This window comes from Dendropsophus ebraccatus, chromosome 13 (genome assembly GCF_027789765.1).
Source record: "Dendropsophus ebraccatus isolate aDenEbr1 chromosome 13, aDenEbr1.pat, whole genome shotgun sequence".
Lineage (NCBI taxonomy): Eukaryota > Metazoa > Chordata > Amphibia > Anura > Hylidae > Dendropsophus > Dendropsophus ebraccatus.
The window spans coordinates 63708648-63727760 of NC_091466.1; the positions used below are offsets into that span (position 1 = coordinate 63708648).

The 19113-nt window shown below is 45.9% G+C and overlaps 2 protein-coding genes and 1 long non-coding RNA gene across 7 annotated transcripts in view; 2 read left to right on the top strand and 1 right to left on the bottom strand.

Moving 5' to 3' along the window:
- LOC138771209 (guanine nucleotide-binding protein G(I)/G(S)/G(O) subunit gamma-2) overlaps positions 1 to 5153 on the top strand; it is a 149926-nt gene extending 144773 nt beyond the window's left edge. For all 4 annotated transcript variants that reach the window (XM_069950770.1, XM_069950767.1, XM_069950768.1 and 1 more), the window contains one exon: positions 1718 to 5153. In XM_069950770.1, the coding sequence (XP_069806871.1) occupies positions 1718 to 1846 (129 nt within the window). In that variant the 3' untranslated portion in view covers positions 1847 to 5153. The remainder of the gene's footprint in view (positions 1 to 1717) is intronic.
- LOC138771210 (uncharacterized) lies at positions 269 to 9517 on the bottom strand. The gene is made up of 2 exons (XR_011359564.1): positions 9447 to 9517; positions 269 to 926 (listed from the first exon to the last, which is right to left on the bottom strand). It is a non-coding gene; the product is annotated as an uncharacterized lncRNA (long non-coding RNA).
- A 196-nt stretch (positions 9518 to 9713) lies between these two features.
- Positions 9714 to 18965, top strand: RTRAF (RNA transcription, translation and transport factor). Of its 2 annotated transcripts, none has more exons than XM_069951350.1 (8): positions 9714 to 9890; positions 14260 to 14384; positions 14586 to 14685; positions 16386 to 16460; positions 16560 to 16648; positions 17192 to 17260; positions 18207 to 18255; positions 18704 to 18965. In XM_069951350.1, exons 1-8 carry the CDS (start codon positions 9830 to 9832, stop codon positions 18856 to 18858), a joined length of 723 nt encoding a protein of 240 aa, XP_069807451.1. In that variant the 5' UTR covers positions 9714 to 9829; the 3' UTR covers positions 18859 to 18965. The 2 variants fall into 2 exon arrangements, with proteins under 2 accessions (XP_069807451.1, XP_069807450.1); XM_069951349.1 differs by lacking the exon at positions 9714 to 9890 and adding an exon at positions 9899 to 10000.
- The last annotated feature ends 148 nt before the right edge of the window (positions 18966 to 19113 follow it).

Here is a 19113-nt window from a genome sequence, read left to right on the forward strand (position 1 = left end):
ACGTGATCCCAGATGTGCTTCAAAACAGGATCACAGCTCCATGAGAACAGAGGAGGGTGAGTACAGATTATTTTAACTGATTTATTTAGGATTAGAAAGCACAGTGCCACTCTTGTCCTCAGTTTGTGTGCGGTATTGCAGCTCAGAACATTACATTGTGCAGTGACTCAGCCCTGGTGTTTGTTTTTATTTAATTGGGTGTAACATAGAGTACAGAACTAGGACTGGATTATTTTATAATAGGCGATCATGCGTGTCACATTGGAGCTCGGGGAGGCAAAACATGTTTTATTTAATTACAAGCAGGGGGTTCACCAAATCTTCCTTTCCAGAGCAGGTTAGTGGTCTCAGGCGCAGGCAGGAGCCTCCACAATCGGTTGAATAATAGATGACTGATATTCTACTAGCGGTGACCTGATGGGAAGGTTACTGGGAGGCGGTGACTATCGCCATCTTCAGGGTGCACTGGGAAATCCTCCGCAAAATCTGCAACTGCCATTTACTTCGCTGGTAAACAAATTCTTAACACAGGAATTCCATGCAGATTGTCTCCCTTACCTGTGACCCTACACAAAGGCCACGTCAATGACAAAGTCAACTCTGCTACATCTGTTCCTTGTTCTGAGACTAGCAGCTGCGAAATGCGTCGGTCTCCTGCTGATCTGACGCAGTTGGGAATATCTGTCAGCCGCTCAATTCATCCAGTCTGTTGGTTTGCCCCATGCTGGGTTGCACCTTTCTTCTCTTTAACCCTGTCTTTGATGCAAAGGAGAAGGGACCGTGACCTCGGGGTCTCCGTCTCTTTCTTTATTCACACTGGAGCTGACAGTGATTGACAGGACAGCAAATTGTCACTGAAATCTCCCGTCACCCGGAGGCCTCCTGACACAGCAGATCCTGCGGCCTCACCGGAGTCAGCGCCAATCCTAATGTATATTCATATGGGAAATCAATGTCATCCATTATCCCCCAGGGACGGCTGGGAAGAGTTTTCTGCAGCTCTCTAATATATTTCATGTAAATGTCTCTCTGATTACTGTCAGTGAATGGAAACTTTCTTTTATTTAGTAACTCAAACCTTTACTGTAGTGATATCCAACCTATACAAGCTTGTGAGGACCCCCCTCACATATAGTGTACGGAAGCAGACAGCGCCGTACATTGTGCAGTGGCCGTGCTGTGTTACTGCAGCTCAGCTCCCATTTATGAGGCTGTCTTATAGTAAGATTCTCTGTTGCCCATAGCAACCAATTACAGCTCATCTTTCAATGTCCATAGCAACCTATCACAGGTAAACTTCCATCGTCCATAGCAACCGGTCAGCTCAGCTTTCATTTTCCATAGCAACCAATCACAGCTCAGCTTCCATTATCCATGGCAACCAGTCAATTCACCTATTAATGTCTATAGCTACCAATAACAACTCAGCTTTCATCATCCATAGCAACCAGTTAGCTCAGTTTCGTTGTCTATAGCAACCAATCACAGCTCTGCTTTCACTTCTCACATTGCTGTAGGAAAACAAAAGCTTAGTTTGATTGGTTGCTATGGGAACATGGCGAATCTTACTGTAAGACAGCGCCATAATTTCCCGCCATTGTTTCCATGCCGTTTGGGTCGTGCTTTGAATGTCCCACAATTTTGGACCAAAATGTTGACAGTTGTGTGAATCTACTTCATAATAAATTACTGACACTGACATAATTTTTTTTCCAAGGTGTCTAAAGCAGCGGCAGACCTGATGGCGTACTGTGAAGCCCACGCTAAGGAGGACCCGCTATTGACCCCAGTGCCCGCTTCGGAAAATCCCTTCAGAGAGAAAAAGTTCTTCTGTGCCATCCTGTAATAAGATCAAGGAGCGGTCGCGCCACCACAACAACAACGGTTTAGAATTTTTAACATCAAGGACTATTTTTATGGTCTGCAGAATCACCAATAATAATAGTAATCTAGAGAAAAAAAAAGCTGGAAAACGGCGGAGCAAGTCTAAGGAAAGATCCGTGACCTGCACCAAGACTTTCTGTCCTTTCCAGCTGGTAGAAAACATGTAAAAAAAAAAAAAAAAAAAAAAAAAGCTTTGTGTCACCTCGGTTAACATCCTGCTTGTATATATATATATTTTTTTGTAACATTTTATCTTTACTTTTTAAATTTTTTTTCTAGCTGCTGGGGGGAAAAAAATCCCTCGGCAGAAGTTACAGGATGTACAATGTGATCTATCATTTTTTTTTTCCTGACATTTTTAATTTGAATTGTATAATTTTTTTTTTCTTAGCTGCAAAGAAAAAAAAATGCGATGGTGTTTATATGTGATATTCTACTAGCGTGTGTCGTGGCATTTAGAGTAGCACAAAGATGGTTTTCACAGTGGGGATCGCAGTTGGTTTTCACAACGTGCACCAAGGCGTTATCCGGCATTTGCGCCATTAGCTAAAACAGAAAACACACACAAAAAAAAGGGGGAATCCCCGTCCGCAATTTTTAATCTTTTTAACTCGGCTTTTTAATTCTGCAGTTGTCTAGTGTTGTCTTTTTATATCGATTTTTTCATGACTATTTTAAAAAGGCATTCTGCATGAAAAAATTTTACTAAAAGAAAAAAAAAAATAGTATGTAAATGCAAATGTATACCCTGGTGGAATAAGCGTAGAGGACTGTTCCACTGTCTATAAATAGGGGTGTAATTTAACCATTTTGCTGCTGGAGTACTGACAGCCTTAGCCATAATGCCTCCCCCCCCCGAGCTGCATCATTATGGCGCCATCCAGAATTAAAGTGATAGCGTAATGTGTCTGCTCTAAAATATTTAATCATTATTATTATTATTTTATGTAAAGATTTTTTTTAAATAATTTTAGGTAATGTGCCTCTATTTTTGTTTTTGCATGCATATACTGATGAGAAGAAATCCTTACAGATAGAGCTATACATGGCTGATCCGTCAGCATCTTGTTATAGAGCAGGAGGAGCAGAGCTGATTGATATATGATTTTGTGGGAACGGATTCAGTGTAACTTATTGATTGAAATTTTTGCTCATTCTGGGCTTAGGAGTCCAGTAGGCGGACAGCTATCTCTATATGCAGAGAAGGCCGCCTACTGGACTCCTTAGTTTTTGTAAAAGGCTTGTCATTCTGAGCTTAGTTTCATACAATGAATGACAGCCTTGCCTAAATAAGTGTGTCTATAGAGACAGCTGTCTATCACTAACTAGGACCGCCCACTGGACCCCTAAGCCCAGCAGGACTAGGGATGGCAATCAATAAAGTACTGGTTATACTAAATCTTTCCCCACAAACCTATATATATATATTTATATCTTCTCAGCTCCTTCAGCTCTGTAATATGATGTCATTGGATTAACCAACATTTTCGTCATGACAGGTTCCCTTTAAGATGTCCTGGTTCAGAATACACAGAGATGTCCCAACATAGATTTATATCCCAGTATTCTGACCAGTGTAGGTGCATATGGAACACAGTACGGTAAATTGTATTTTTATTGTAAGGCCGTAATATGACATCATTTTAGCATCTGTATAAGTTGTAGACAAGACAAAAATTCTGGCTGTGCGGCTTAGATGCGGTTACCCTTCAAGCGACATGTGTCACCGTGTACCCTTATAGAGATGCTAAAATGTTACATCCACCTGAATGCAGCACACACCGGACCCAACACCCCATCACTCTCAATAAGGAGGTCACTAATTCTTTAGAATTAAAGATATTCAAAAAGTGGAGCCTCATAGTGTACATCAGTGTTCTCCACTCTGTAGCTCTTCATCGTCGGGACATGATGAGAGTTGTAGTCCTGCAACTACTGTGGAGCGGCTGGTTGGAGAACACTGATCTACTAATACTAAGTGTTCATTCCGTCTCCTAATATGTCGCTTTCTATGCAGGCTCGTTACTTTTTTTGCACGTCTGATAATAGTGAAATTTATTGTTTGTTTTTTTTTATTTAATTTTTTTATTTTGTGGTTTGAGCTCAGGGTAAATTTTGATTCCTCTTGTGACGGTACCTTAGTAACCTCTCGCAGCTTGCAGTCTATACTGCCTAATTCACAATATCTGCCTTGGTGTAATCTACAGGCCGGCTCCGGGGTCTCTCAGCTTCTTGAAGAAATTGCACTTAACACACATTGTAACATGCAGGGTATTGAATGAATGCGTTCACCAACCACATAATGGTCACTCACACTAATGTACTTATATATATATATCCATCTGGAGACGTGAGAGGCGTGGGCGGCAGAGGGAAAGTTCGAGTTCCCTTGTTTGCAACTGCATTTGCATTGGTTTTAGCGATTGACAATAGGCTGGGTTGTTGTCAGATCATGGCCAACCACTCACAATGAGTATCAGTGCTTAGAGTACTCCATTTGCCCAAAATAAATAAACTGTATTATAAACTGGGTGCATATCCTGGTATAATAGTATGAGCCACCACCTGGTGTAAGACCACCAACCATACCTAGTGTAATACTATGTGCCACCACCTGGTGTAAGACCACCAACCATACCTAGTGTAATACTATGAGCCACCACCTGGTGTAAGACCACCAACCATACCTAGTGTAATACTATGTGCCACCACCTGGTGTAAGACCACCAACCATATCTATTGTAATACTTTGAGACACCATCTGGTGTAAGACCACCAACCATACCTAGTGTAATACTATGAGCCACCACCTGGTGTAAGACCACCAACCATACATAGTGTAATACTATGAGCCACCACCTGGTGTAAGACCACCAACCATACCTAGTGTAATACTATGAGCCACCACCTGGTGTAAGACCACCAACCATACCTAGTGTAATACTATGTGCCACCACCTGGTGTAAGACCACCAACCATATCTATTGTAATACTTTGAGCCACCATCTGGTGTAAGACCACCAACCATACCTAGTGTAATACTATGAGCCACCACCTGGTGTAAGACCACCAACCATACATAGTGTAATACTATGAGCCACCACCTGGTGTAAGACCACCAACCATACATAGTGTAATACTATGAGCCACCACCTGGTGTAAGACCACCAACCACATATAGTGTAATACTATGTGCCACCACACCTAGTGTAATACTATGAGCCACCACCTGGTGTAACACCACCTACCATACTTGGTATAAGCTTAAAGTGACTGTACCACCAGGCCCAGGCTGAAGCACTGGAGGCGGCCGACCCACCTTTAGTGGGAAGAAACTCCAGCCCCTCCATGACGTGACTCCATTAGAATCAATGGAACCCTATCATAGAGGGGCTAGGGTTTCCTCCCACTAAGGGTGGGTTGTCCTGCCTCCAGTGCTTCAGCCTGGGCCTGGTGGTACAGTCACTTTAAAGTATTTTACTGGCCCCCAAAATTCTTGGTGGTGGGAAGACAAGTCTAGCTGCCCAATGCAGTATGTAGTGTCAGACATGGCGCTCCAGAGCACTGACTGTAGGGGAGGAGGGGCTGGAGTGTAGCGCGCGACATGTGTCACTGTCATCTCAAATCCCAAGTGAATCTCCGTGTAGTTGTTTTCAATAAACTTTTGGATTAATTTCAGACCTGATTCCTTGTATTATTCTGTCAGATAGTGGAAGGTGTGTGGCCTACCCATCATGGTGGAGTCGTAGAGATGCTGCATGCCTGCCTCCTCCCTCCCCTTCCTGCCTTGGGCTGATTGACATACAGTACAAGGCTCAGTGGTGGAAGCTAAGCTCTATACATCAATCATGTGGGCCAGGGAGGAAGGCTCTGCCTCTATGACTCTTCTGTTCTGAGCATGATATGGAGCTGACTGATTCACCTCAAGGCCATGTACCCACGTGCTGAGAAACACGTGACTGAAACTACACCCCTGTGTGTTCACCAACAGCCATGCAATGTTGCTGATCAATCCTAGCAACATGGCACAGCTATCAGAGACCACATGGGGAAGAGCTATTGGCTGCATATGTGGGAAAGCAGCCTCCAGAGCAGAGATCTGCACTTTCTCCTCTCCAGCAGAGGCTAATAGAAAAGGCACAAGGGAAGGGGCTATGCTCTACAAGGGACAGGGAGAATCCCTCCATTCAGTCCACTCCAGCTCCCAGTACATATACAGAACACTGCGCCATGTGCACAGTCCTCAGAAGTTGTTATTTTATCATTGACATTATGATGTGATTCCATGATTTCTATTAAAGAATTGGGGGGGAAATGCTAATATGTATATAGACACAATGGGGTACATGTACTATCAGGCTAAAATTCCTTTGTATGGCGCAGATGGACCCAATGCACATAAATATATTTGCAAACGCTGGTTTTGTGAATATTTTATTTGCATTGGGTGCCTATGTGCCACTTGTGCCAGAGGGGCAGGGTGGGGAAGAATGGGGTTGCGGCTGCACGCAGAAGGGGAGTGGCCTCTGCATGAGCTGCATTTAACATTTTTATGCTGCATTGTGCCTCTACATAAATCCTCAGAGCCTCGGCACTGTGGCGACATTGCAAAGGCTGGCTACTGTAGGGCTGGTTATTTTATAGGACACTATTAGGAGTGCTGACTACTATGTGGGAGACTACTGGGAGGACTGAGTACTATGTGGGAGACTATTGGGAGGGTGTAGTGTCTCAGAGCAGGTGTGCACAACCTGTCGTCAGGTATTTTCATGTTTCTATGCTCTGGGCTTAAGGTTGTTTTCTACTCTTGTGCCACCAGGTGGTTCACTTTTCTGTTGTCTACACAGCTGAATGTTTGTAAAGGGTTAACTATGTACTTATCTTTGCCACAGTTGTCCTATCACACACTCAGGGTTAGTCTGTTCCAGAAGCTTCCCCACCATTGGGAGCTTAGTTCATTCCACAGCCTGGCCAGGAGGCCAGGTCCCCTGACAGGGGCTCTGTGACTTGGCTCATTTCTCCCAAGTGTGTGTACCAGAGTACTATGTAGTGTTAAAGCCTAAAGGTGGGGTAACTACCATACAACCTTGTCTACGTCTGGCGTGACTATCCTTCATCAAGCCAGGACGTTCCAGAACAAAAGAGGTTTGTCTGCAGTGGAGCAAAGTGCAGCTAAAGCAGAAGTACTCCATTGATCTTGCGAGGACCATCTCGAGAAACCTTAAATAGCTAGCTACGCACGGTTGTGCAAACCTTGGCTCATGCTACCGGAACTGGCACTCCATGATCTTTCTGGCTAGGGACAGTATGTCTTCAAAACGGCAAGTGCAAATTTCTTCTATCAAGATTTTCTATAAAGCCAAGTCACTGTGACAGAGTTATGCTACTAACTAGGCAAGGTCCCCTCAGTAGCCCCCTAGCCTTATCCCAAGCCAAGTTCAACTTCACCTAACCTAACTCAACAAGCTGAAATACACAGACACTAGCCTTTCCCTGTATACCTCAAGCACCTAGATCAAGTACTCTGTTTTACTATTGCATCTTATTGCCATGAACTATATTGTTTTTGTGTATTGTTTTTCCTTCACCCTCTATGTCCCTATACTTCACGTCATAGCAATTTATCATATCATTTATCATAGTGCACAGCGCCAATCTGACTGTACCAGCAACACTGCACTCCGCTCTAACAGTGCCAGGGAAGCAGCACTCCGCTCTAACAGTGCCAGGGAAGCCGCACTCCACTCTAACAGTGCCAGGGAAGCTGCACACCGCTCTGACAGTGCCTGGAACACCGTACACTGCCCTCACAGTACAAGAAACGCCGCACACCGCTCTAACAGTGCCAGGAACGCCGCACACCACTCTAACAGTGCCAGGAACGCCGCACACCGCTTTAACAGTGCCAGGAACGCTGCACACCGCTCTAACAGTGCCAGGAACGCCGCACACCGCTCTAATATTGCCAGGAACGCTGCACACCGCTCTAACAGTGCCAGGAACGCCGCACACCGCTCTAATATTGCCAGGAACGCTGCACACCGCTCTAACAGTGCCAGGAACGCCGCACACCGTTCTAATATTGCCAGGAACGCTGCACACCGCTCTAACAGTGCCAGGAACGCCGCACACCCCTCTAACAGTGCCAGTAACGCCGCACACCGCTCTAACAGTGCCTGGAACACCGTACACTGCTCTCAAAGTACAAGGAACGCCGCACACCACTCTAACAGTGCCAGGAACACCGCACACCGCTCTAACAGTGCCTGGAACACCGTACACTGCTCTCAAAGTACAAGGAACGCCGCACACCACTCTAACAGTGCCAGGAACACCGCACACCGCTCTAACAGTGCCAGTAACGCCGCACACCGCTCTAACAGTGCCAGGAACACCGCACACCGATCTAACAGTGCCAGGAACGCCGTACACCGCTCTAACAGTGCCAGGAACGCCGCACACCGCTCTAACAGTGCCAGGAACACCGCACACCGCTCTAACAGTGCCAGTAACGCCGCACACCGCTCTAACAGTGCCAGGAACACCGCACACCGCTCTAACAGTGCCAGGAACGCCGTACACCGCTCTAACAGTGCCAGGAACGCCGCACACCGCTCTAACAGTGCCAGGAACGCCGCACACCGCTCTAACAGTGCCAGGAACGCCGCACACTGCTCTAACAGTGCCAGGAACACAGCACTCCGCTCTCACAGTGCCAGGAACGCCGCACTCCGCTCTGACAGTGCCAGGAACACCGCACACCACTCTCACAGTGCCAGGAACGCCACACACCGCTCTCACAGTGCCTGGAGCACAAACGCATGCTTCAATAAATATCAAGGTTGGCCCATGACTTTGGCCCTGTGTTTGAGTTTGACACCTCTGCTCTACAGAATGGATGGAGAACATGCAGCCCAGCAGCTGTTGCAAAACTATAATTCCCATCATGCCTGGACACCGTGCTGGAGGGCTGACACTACTGGTGTACGTGTATTGCAAAAATCCAGGAGCCAGCATCTAGCCGTCAGGGCATGGTGGGTGCTGTAGCTTTCACATTGTGGGATTGTGTTTGGTTTCTTACACGGTTTACTATAGAGACCATGGGGGAGATTTATCAAACATGGTGTAAAGTGAGACTGGCTCAGTTGCCCCTAGCAACCAATCAGATTCCACCTTTCATTCCTCACAGACTGTTTGGAAAATTGAAGGTGGAATCTGATTGGTTGCTAGGGGCAACTGAGCCAGTTTCACTTTACACCATGTTTGTTTCCAGTACAATGGTGTTAGGTAAACATACTGTTTACAATGAGGTCAGGACTACAAGACTGCTTGTAACTGAATAGGATACCAAACGTATATGCGTTGCCCATGGTAGCCAATCACAACACAGCTTTCATTTTCCCAAAGCTGCTTCAGAAATAGAAGCTGTGTTCTGATTGGTTGCTGTGATCAACAGACACCTTTACTTTTGATAAATCGGGCCCACTTCATTAGTTACTAGTTAAAAATCAATCAGTAATACTAAAAACGTCTCCGTATAACCCCAGCTGTAATCTACCTACTGGCACGCAACCCTCAACCAACATGGACGTCGAGGTGATTTAAGAGGCGGGGCTATGCTTAAACTACGCCTCCTTCTAGCGCTACGACGTTACCATAAAGCGTTACCAACACCCTCTGAAGGCTTTTCCGTTCTGTGATTGGTCAGTGATTTCTGTTCTTGGTGTCTGATTGGTTATTAAAGCTCTGCGCTGTAATTGGCTGAGATGTTTATGAGTAGAGTTTTCTGTGATTGGCTAAGGGAATGCGAACACGGTCGCGCTGATTGGGCGGAGCGTTGCTGGGAGGGTATGATTGGACGATGAGCGCGGCTGCGCAGTGACGGCTGACGGAGAGCCGTCTTCCAGCTGCAGTGTGGCAGGTGAGCACCGGGTGAGCAGACACCATGTTCCGTAGGAAGCTGCAAGCGCTGGATTACCACAACCCCGCCGGCTTCAACTGTAAAGGTGAGCTGGGCGCCATCATGCCGCCATGTCCATTCACACGGAGCGTCTGTCACGCGGCTCCTCACTATGTACGAGTCCCGGTGCGGTTTCTTCAGTCAGGTCCTTACCAGGTCCAGTCTGCTGTTTCCTAGTTACACATGGCTCTCTATGTGATCGCCTATATGGCTGCCCACCCAGCTTTCCCAGGACCCTGAATGGTTTCCATTGATACATCACAGCGTTGTGCTTTGTGGCGTTCCTGCCGTTCAGTCGTACAGGAAAGCTGGGTGATGGCTCCTGCCTGGGCACCCTGGGAGTTTATCCATCTTTTCCAGATTAACCAAAACAAGGGGTTTCAACCTGGTTGTCGTGGCAACACCCCAGTATGTAGTCATGTGACTGCGGCTCCTTATGCTGCCCCCAACCTATGGCTCTCCAGCTGCTGCACAACTACAACTCCCAGCATGCCCTGGCAGCTGTTTCAGAACTACAACTGGCATGAGGCTGCCAGGGCATGCTGGGAGTTGTAGTTGTGCGGCAGCTGGAGATGTATTCTATACTGTTATATCTGATTGGGCTCAGCTATAACCAGCGTCATGGCTGCCACCTGCAGTTATATCCTGATCCCCATCATCCTCAAGAAGTGTAATGATAGGGGTTGTTCCTGATTCCTACCAAGTTCTCCAGTGCCAGAAGCCTTTCCCTCAGTGGGGCAGGTGACCCGCGCCTCTCTCCATCCGCTATGGAGCCACCTGAGAGAGCAGAGTACAGCACTCATCTCTGTCTGGCAGCTCCATAAAGAAGGAATAGAGCCCTAGGTCACATGGATAGGGGCAGGTTAGTATTATCATGGGGTACCTGTTTAATAGGATGTGCGCATGCTTTTGGATGTAACCATTATTTACACTGCACAGTGCATAAACTTTTATTAAAGTGACTATCACCAGGCCCAGGCCGACCCACCCTTAGTGGGAAGAAACTCCAGCCCCTCCATGATGTGACTCCATTAGAATCAATGGAACCCTATCATAGAGGGGTGGGGGTTTCCTCCCACTAAGGGTGGGTCGGCCGCCTCCAGTGCTTTAGCCTGGGCCTGGTGATAGTTACTTTAAGGTATTGTATTGCCCCCCCAAAAGTTATACAAATCACCAATATACACTGAGGCTACATTCACACACCCGTAGTGTGGACCGCACTACGAATGTGCATCTGTAGTGCTCTGCTTCATGGAGCACTACATTGCCGCTTCATTAGCTTCGGTCCGCATTACAACATGTCGTTTTTTTGTTTTTTTTGCGGCAAGGATGGCGGCCCCATAAACATGTATGGACGTGTGAACAGGGCCATTGAATACCATTGGTCCTAAGAACAACAGATGTGTGAATGTAGCCTTATTACAGGAAATTCTTATAAAGAGCTTTTTTCCCTGCACTTACTACTGCATCAAGGCTTCACTTCCTGGATAACATGGTGATGTCACTTCCTGGGTAACATGGTGATGTCACTTCCTGGGTAACATGGTGATGTCACAACCCGACTCCCAGAGCTGTGTGGGCTGTGGCTGCTGGAGAGGATGATGGCAGAGGGATGCTCTGTGTCCCTCCAGTACCCTGTGTCCCTCAGTGTCCCCCTGCCGTCATCCTCTGCAGCAGCCACAGCCCGCACAGCTCTGGGAGTCATGGCGTGACATCACCATGTTATCCAGAAAGTGACATCACCATGTTATCCAGGAAGTGACATCACCATGTTATCCAGGAAGTGACATCACCATGTTATCCAGGAAGTGACATCACCATGTTATCCAGGAAGTGACATCACCATGTTATCCAGGAAGTGAAGCCTTGATGGAGTAGTAAGTGCAGGGAAAAAAGCACTTTATAAGCATTTCCCATAATAAGTGTATATTGGTGACTTGTATAACTTTTTTTTTTGGGGGGGAGGAGGGGGGGCTATACAATAATTTAATAATAAAGTTTTCAGTGGACTTCTCCTTTAAAGCGACTCTGTACCCACAATCTGACCCACCCTAAACCGCTTATACCTTCGGATAGCTTCTTTAAGGGTGCCTTCACACCTACCGACTCGCTGCGTTAATAACGCTGCAAGTCGGCTAGATCCTGGCAGATCACTGTCAGTACATACACGCAGCGGTCTGAACGACTGCTGCGTGTATGTAAATCTGCCGGCCACTTAACCCCTTCTGATGCCGGCCGGCTGCCTCCCGCTCAGCTCTGTATACATTACCTCCTCACTCCACGGGGTCCCGGCGTCCTGCTCTCACGCCCGGCCAGTCGGTGGCTGCGGCAAGGCAACACTGATTGGCCGGGCGGGAGAGCAGAACGCTGGGACCCCGTGGATAGAGGAGGTAATGTATGCTGAGCGGAAGGCAGCCGGCCGGCATCAGAAGGGGTTAAGTGGCCGGCAGATTTACATACACACAGCGGTCGTTCAGACCGCTGCGTGTATGTACTGACAGTGATCTGCCAGGACCTAGCCGACTCACAGCGTTATTAACGCTGCGAGTCGGTAGGTGTGAAGGCACCCTTAATCAAGATCTGTCCTGGGGTCCGTTCGGCAGGTGATGCAGTTATTGTCCAAAAAACAACTTTTAAACTTGCAGCCCCGTGCCCTACGGGAGTATCTGTGCCCTAACTTTGCACCACCCCTCCGTCCCTCCTCCACCCCCTCTTTATCATTAGGAATGCCGATTGGAACATTTCTCCATGCTAAACATTTGCACAGGTGTCATAACGATAAAGCACATGTGCCGGGCTCTCACTGCTGACGAATAGGAGGCCATCTGCCTGGAGCATTCCTAATGATGAGGAGGGACAGAGAGGTTGTGCCAGCCTAATGCAACATACACAATCTAGGCCACTCCCGTAGGGCACAGGGCCGCCAGTTTAAAAGTTGTTTTTTAGCACAATAACTGCATCACCTGCCAAACGGACCCCAGGACAGATCTTGCATTAAAAGCAGCTATCTGAAGGTACAAGCGGTTTGGGGGGGTCAGATTGTGGGTACAGAGTTGCTTTAATAGAAATGTGCTGGGTTCCATGTTCCGGTATAGGGCCCGATGTGGTACAGTGCACTCCAGATTTCAGCTTCTAAGACAAGTTTCCCCATGAGATGTTCCAGTTGTGAACCCCCCAAAGATGCCATCAGTTATAAACATTGACTAAGTAAGATTGAGATCACGGTGCTGCTGCTGCTATAGGGTCCTTTTATACTGCCCGATATGGGGGCGTCTATAGAAGCAAATGTTTGCAGTGCCTTCACACGGCACAACTAATCCAATGGTCGGGCTGTATGAATAAGCCCGGTATCATTTGTGTGGCCATTTAAATGTATTCCTATCGGCCGCACGTCTGCCGTGTCATGATCTATACGACTGATGAAAAGATGCGATAAGTCAAGGATCGGCCGTTTTCTCACATACTTTTACAGGGGCTGAATGAAAGTTTCTAGCAACACTCCTTGCTGATAATCTGCCCATAGGCTCCCTATAAAGTGGATTCCCATATCAAATCCCCCCCCCCCCATAACAATGTGACTAATCCCAGTAATATTGCTAAAGTATTGTTCAATAATACTGCCCCCCTGTAGCCCACAGCAATGGCCTCTTCCGCAATAACAATGTCCTCAAGTGCTTTAATCCCAGGTCCAAGGAGAACTTTGTTATAAAAAGAACCAAAATCTATACTCCAAAAATTGACATTTGATTGGGAACCAAGAAGGTTGATCTCCTGCCATACCAGCCCATACAGAGCGACCCTGCACTTCATCTACCCCGTTATATAGGGACACTGCTAATATTGGTGTGTTTCGGCAGAACCTTTGTGGCCTTTTCCTGCTATCGGCCATTGACTGTACATCTTACATGGAAGACTTGTAGCTGATGATTTTTATTCAGAATGATCTGATCAGATACTGAACTTCTGCTCATTCATCAGCTGTTTTCTCTATGCTTCTATATCTCCTGCATTACTGCTCATCACCACAAGGTGTCTCCCTGAATCGTGTATCTTTAGGCCACAGAATCCAGGACTCTTTTGTCCCTTGCTGGATGCTATTACACACTTCCTGCTAATCTCTCCATCTTGTATACATCTGAATCTCCTTGGCATATAGAGAGAATTACACATTTTGTGCCCTATTTGTAAAGCATTTACTCTCTTTAATCCAAAGCTATCACAGCTAGTATGGCTGTTGCTAAAGACCCCATGGTGGTCATCACCCGGCTGTTACCCCTCCGTTGTCCATTCTGCCCACATATGCTTTGATCTGTTCTATATTATTATATAACTAGATATTGTGGCAGTCAGGACTCTAGTTCTTTCTCTTGTGTATGCACCATTGACTAAATTGATATTGATTTCTTCTCCCATAGATGAAACTGAATTCCGAAATTTTATTGTTTGGTTAGAAGATCAGAAAATCCGACACTACAAGATCGAAGACCGGGGAAATCTAAGAAATATCCACAGCAGTGAATGGCCGAAGCAGTACGAGAAAGTGAGTCCTGTGGTCTCGGAGGAGAGCGATGATCGCGTGTATCTATATTGTGCCAGTGTGACCCCAGTCTAAGAGCCTCTTTACACAGGAACACAGTCGCCCCATACTAGAGCTGGTCCACTGTATACAAGTTAGGGAACCTCTTATGAGACTGGTGCCTCCCTGTGGACTGTATGTATAACTTCATCATTCTCTTTACAGTATTTAAAGGATGTCACATGTCCCTTCCAAGTACAAGAGCGTCAGGAGACGATAGACTGGCTTCTGGGCCTGGCCGTGCGTCTGGAGTATGGAGACAATGGTAAGTGTCCCTAAATGTGAGTTATAAAGTGACTTGTAAATTGTAATAAATAGGATATGTAGCTCAGTAACCATGGAAGTTTTTACATGGCAGCGGGCACCTTCATGAGAACTTTAACAGGAACCTGACAAAAAGACAATGCTATCTAATCTATCCGCATCATGTTAAAGAGCAGGAAGAGCCGAACAGATTGATCTATATCTTTGTGGGAAAAGATTCAATATAACGTGTAACTTGAATCTCTGATCATTCTGTGTTAGGAGTCCAGTGGGCTGTGTCACTTATTGGACTGGACTCATTTGCCATAAAGATATATATAAATACACACAGCTTTCTGTTCTGTAGCATAATGCCGATAGCTTTAAAAGTCACTGTTGTTAAAATTATTTTGCAGAAATCAATAGTACAGGCGATTTTAAGAAACTTTGTAATTGGGTTTGATAGGCAAATATGCCATTATCTGCATTCAAAAAGCCTTTCCCCAGGTCCCCCCCCTCTCCTTTCTGTCATCCACTGCTCAGAATCAGGAAATCTCGACTGTTTTACATCAGTCGGATCCTGTCTGTGCTATGGAGAGGGGAGGAGGAAGGAGGGAGATTATTCGGCAGCAGAGAACAAAGGATTACACCACAGGGAGCCCGCTGCAAGCCCCTATTCATAGGTCTGACATCAGCACTGACCTCTCTGAGGAGAGAGCCTGGTGATGTAGCTGTAAATTAACTCTTTGTTGTCCTGTCTGCGGGTTTTTCTTGTGCCAACCTAATTTTGGATAAGTTTTCTCCGAAGGGAGGCTTTGCTTCTGAGTTTTATTATCAGCCTATGTCTACGGTGGTTTGATGCCCACCAATCTCTGTTGTATTCTTTATATTTGAAAAACAATTAAAATATTTTTTTTTAAAAAGCTTTTTCCTAGAATGGGGTGTTACAGACAGAAACCTGATCCTGCAAAATGGTCATCAGCCAGAGATCAGAGGAATCTGGAGGCCAAGTAATCGCCTCGATTTTTGTCATTGTTCCTCATTCATGAACAATATTTGCAGTGTGGCTAAGGCATTATCCTGCTGCCATTAGGGGGTCCTGTTGCCATGATGGATGGACACTTGTACAGGATAGTACCATGCTCTGGGCTGAGGACTCTAGAGCAGAGGTGTATGATGTGCAGAAGATGGTTCTGTGTTTCTGCTGGGGACCTAGAGTAGGCAAGAGCACTTAGGCGTGTTACACAGACAGATTTTTTTTTTTTAAGCCAAAGCCAGGAACAGACAATAAACTAAGAACAGGTCATAAAGGAAAGACTGATTTCTCCTCTTTTCAAATCCATTACTGGCTTTGGCTTAAAATATCTGTCAGATAAATTTGTCTGTAAACACACCATTAGGTCTCATTTATTATGATTTTGTCATTTGTGGTGCACATAAGTATTCTGACCCTGGCTTAGTCACTAGCCGACTACATTCAGTCTGTTAGTTAGTGACGCCCATGCCTTTCTGTATCTACATCACAGTCTCATTTATTTAAGTTGTGAATGTTTGTGTGATGCAGAGTCGCGTGTGATATGATCAAGATGGATTTTTATCCTCCGTATAAGCTGAGTTCATAGAGAGTCTATATATTCTGGACACTTATTTACTGATTAATATTTTGTAAGATTTTTGTAGGACCATTGACAGTTTTTTTTTTTCTTCTTCCCCCTTTTGCAGCTTCAAAATACCAGAATGTGACTCCAATCAATCCTGGAGTCCAGAAGCCGACAGATCCGCTAGTAAACCTGGACGGTAAGGGTCCTCCATGCAGCGTGTTCAGTGGTAACCTTGGATAAAGCAGTCAGAAATCCTTTATCTAGTGTGTGACTTGTTTTGTGTCTTTCTCTACAGTGAATAATCCAGACTTTAAGGCTGGTGTGATGGCTTTAGCAAACCTTCTGCAGATCCAGAGGCACGATGACTACCTGGTGATGCTGAAAGTGAGTATACTCTTCTTGTCTGACAATGGTGCGCCCCCTGGTGTCATGTCTCTATCATCATGTACTGAATTTGTATGGATAAAGGGCTTATCTAAGATTATTTAAACATACCTCTATTTTTCCCGAAACTGCAGCATCCTTGGTCTCTGTTTCTGTCTGGTATTGCAGCTCATTTGTACTGAAGTGAATAGAGCAAAGTTGTAAGACTTATACTTGATAGCCCCTTTAAGACTAGGGTCCACTATGTTGACTGGATACAGTAGTTGAAAACAAAGATAATAGAATTATTTTTCTAAGGCAGTGTTCACCAATATGTGCATCTTCAGCTGCAACTCCAGTCCGGCCAGCTAGAAGAGTCTGTGAGGCTCCTTTGTGTACTTGGGGGGCATCTAGATGTCTGATTATGTCCAAAATGCTAATATTGCTCTGGGACTGTAATGCTCATGGGTTCTTTCCCAACTTCTGAAGCTACAGGAGTGGATGCGTATGGATTAGTCTATAGGTCTGATGGCTAGTGACAAGTTTTTGTGTTTTCCATTTCAGGCCATAAGGATTCTTGTCCAGGAGCGGTTGTCTGCAGATGTTGTAACTAAAGCCAACAGCTCAAAAGAGGTGAGTTCTCTGTAGTTTCTTACCTCCACACTACCTGGCCTGTCCTGGCCCAGACTCTTCTCATCCGTAAACCAAAAGCCAACCTGCATTAGAGGATTACATAAACTATCCAGTAGTTCGAGAACAGTGTCCTTTTGTAACGCTGCAGGCACGTTCATGTTTAACATCACAATTTACTATTGCTTGACATTGATTGTGTGGAAAGGCTTAAAGTATTAGTCTCGTAGAAAAGCAGACATGGAGTGATCTAAACCCTTTACGTGTCTGGTCTGCAGCTGAAAGAGGTTTTTAGATATGATGCCACAACTTCTGAAGCTAATACTAACCTGACTGATGTCTTCCAGAAACAGCGCCATACTTACTATAGGCTGTGTCTGATATTGCAGCTCAGACTTAGTCTTGAAGTTGCCTTTATGATATCTGTATTTCCCATTTTACTTCCCACAGAGTCAGACTTTTCACTTATAACCGAGCATCTGTTTCCTATAGCTGTACAGCTCGGTTTTCCATATGGCCTGATTTATATGGAATCCAGTCCTTTGTGCTCCGTCTTCCTGACTTCCCTTGTTCTCCCTGTTGGATTTATACAGCTCTTCTGAATCCTTTTCCACCTGTTTTAGTTCTGTACAGTGAATTTTCGCTGATTACATCAGGTGCAGGCAACTTTTCTATAAGGCTCCATTCACATGACCAATTTGCTTCACATCTTGGGTGTACGTTTGTGTCGCTGAAATTGCGGCGCATACGTATAGCATGATAAGGCCGTAGGCTTCTTATAAGTGAACATGTATAAAAAATACATATAGTGGTACAGAGCTAGCTGCATATACTTGGGTGAAAACCAGGGGGCACTTGACAAGCCACTGCTGGATGGACCATTCACCGTGATGCTGTCAATGTGATAAGTGGGTTCAGCCTTTGCTTACCATATACTGTTTATCTGCAGGGTCTTCCTGTGGCGCTGGATAAGCACACACTTGGCTTTGACACTGGAGGTGAGTCCCTGCTACCATTACTGCCGCAGAGCAGTGGTGTTTTCTTTCGTTTCATTGCTGTTTTATATGTGATAAGTAGAGATGAGCGAGACGGCCGTATGAACCTGAACTACCGGCTTTTTGTCCGTTCCGCGGAGAGGGTGGATACAGCCGGAGGACTGCCTTGAAAACTAGGATACAGCCTATGACCTATGGCTGTATCCCAGTTTTGCAGGTGGTCCGCAGGCTGTATCCACCCTCTACGTAGAGTGGGCACACAGCAGGAATCAGAAGCAGACAGTTCAGGTTTGTACAAACCTGAACCTCGGCTGGCTCGCTCATCTCTAGTGATACGTTTCTGAGACTAACACCTTAGGTTTCCCATGATTCAGTGTTAAAATGTGTCCTGCACTGAGGATAAAGTTTTATTCCAGACGCCTCCATAATGGTTTCCTTGCATGTTTATCAGATGCTGTCCTGAATGACGCCGCCCGAATCCTCCGATTACTTCACGTTGAAGAACTCCGAGACCTCCAGACCAAGATCAACGAGGCCATTGTAGCCGTTCAGGCCATTATCGCAGATCCCAAGACTGACCACAGACTGGGAAAAGTGGGGAGATGAGGATGGCTATGGGACTGGTGTGCACCCTCCTGCCCCCCCTCAGTCACCTGACATGCAGCGTGCACTCATGTATAGTATCACAAGGTAAAATAAAACCCATCCAAGCAGCTGTGGCTTGTACTGGTCCATCTATTTCTGGCTATGAGTTTTCTAACCAAATAACCTATGCAGCTGTTAACAACCAACACCAAAGTGTCAAACTTGCAGCCCTCCAGCAGTTGCAGAACTATTATTTCCATCATGCCTGGAAAGTCA

Coding starts and splice junctions, on each gene's coding strand:
- RTRAF (XM_069951349.1), top strand. CDS start 9,916: ATGTCCATTCACACGGAGCGTCTGTCACGCGGCTCCTCACTATGTACG. Junction 16,649..17,191: donor ACTACCTGGTGATGCTGAAA/GTGAGTATACTC, acceptor TTTCCATTTCAG/GCCATAAGGATTCTTGTCCA. Junction 18,256..18,703: donor ACTTGGCTTTGACACTGGAG/GTGAGTCCCTGC, acceptor CATGTTTATCAG/ATGCTGTCCTGAATGACGCC.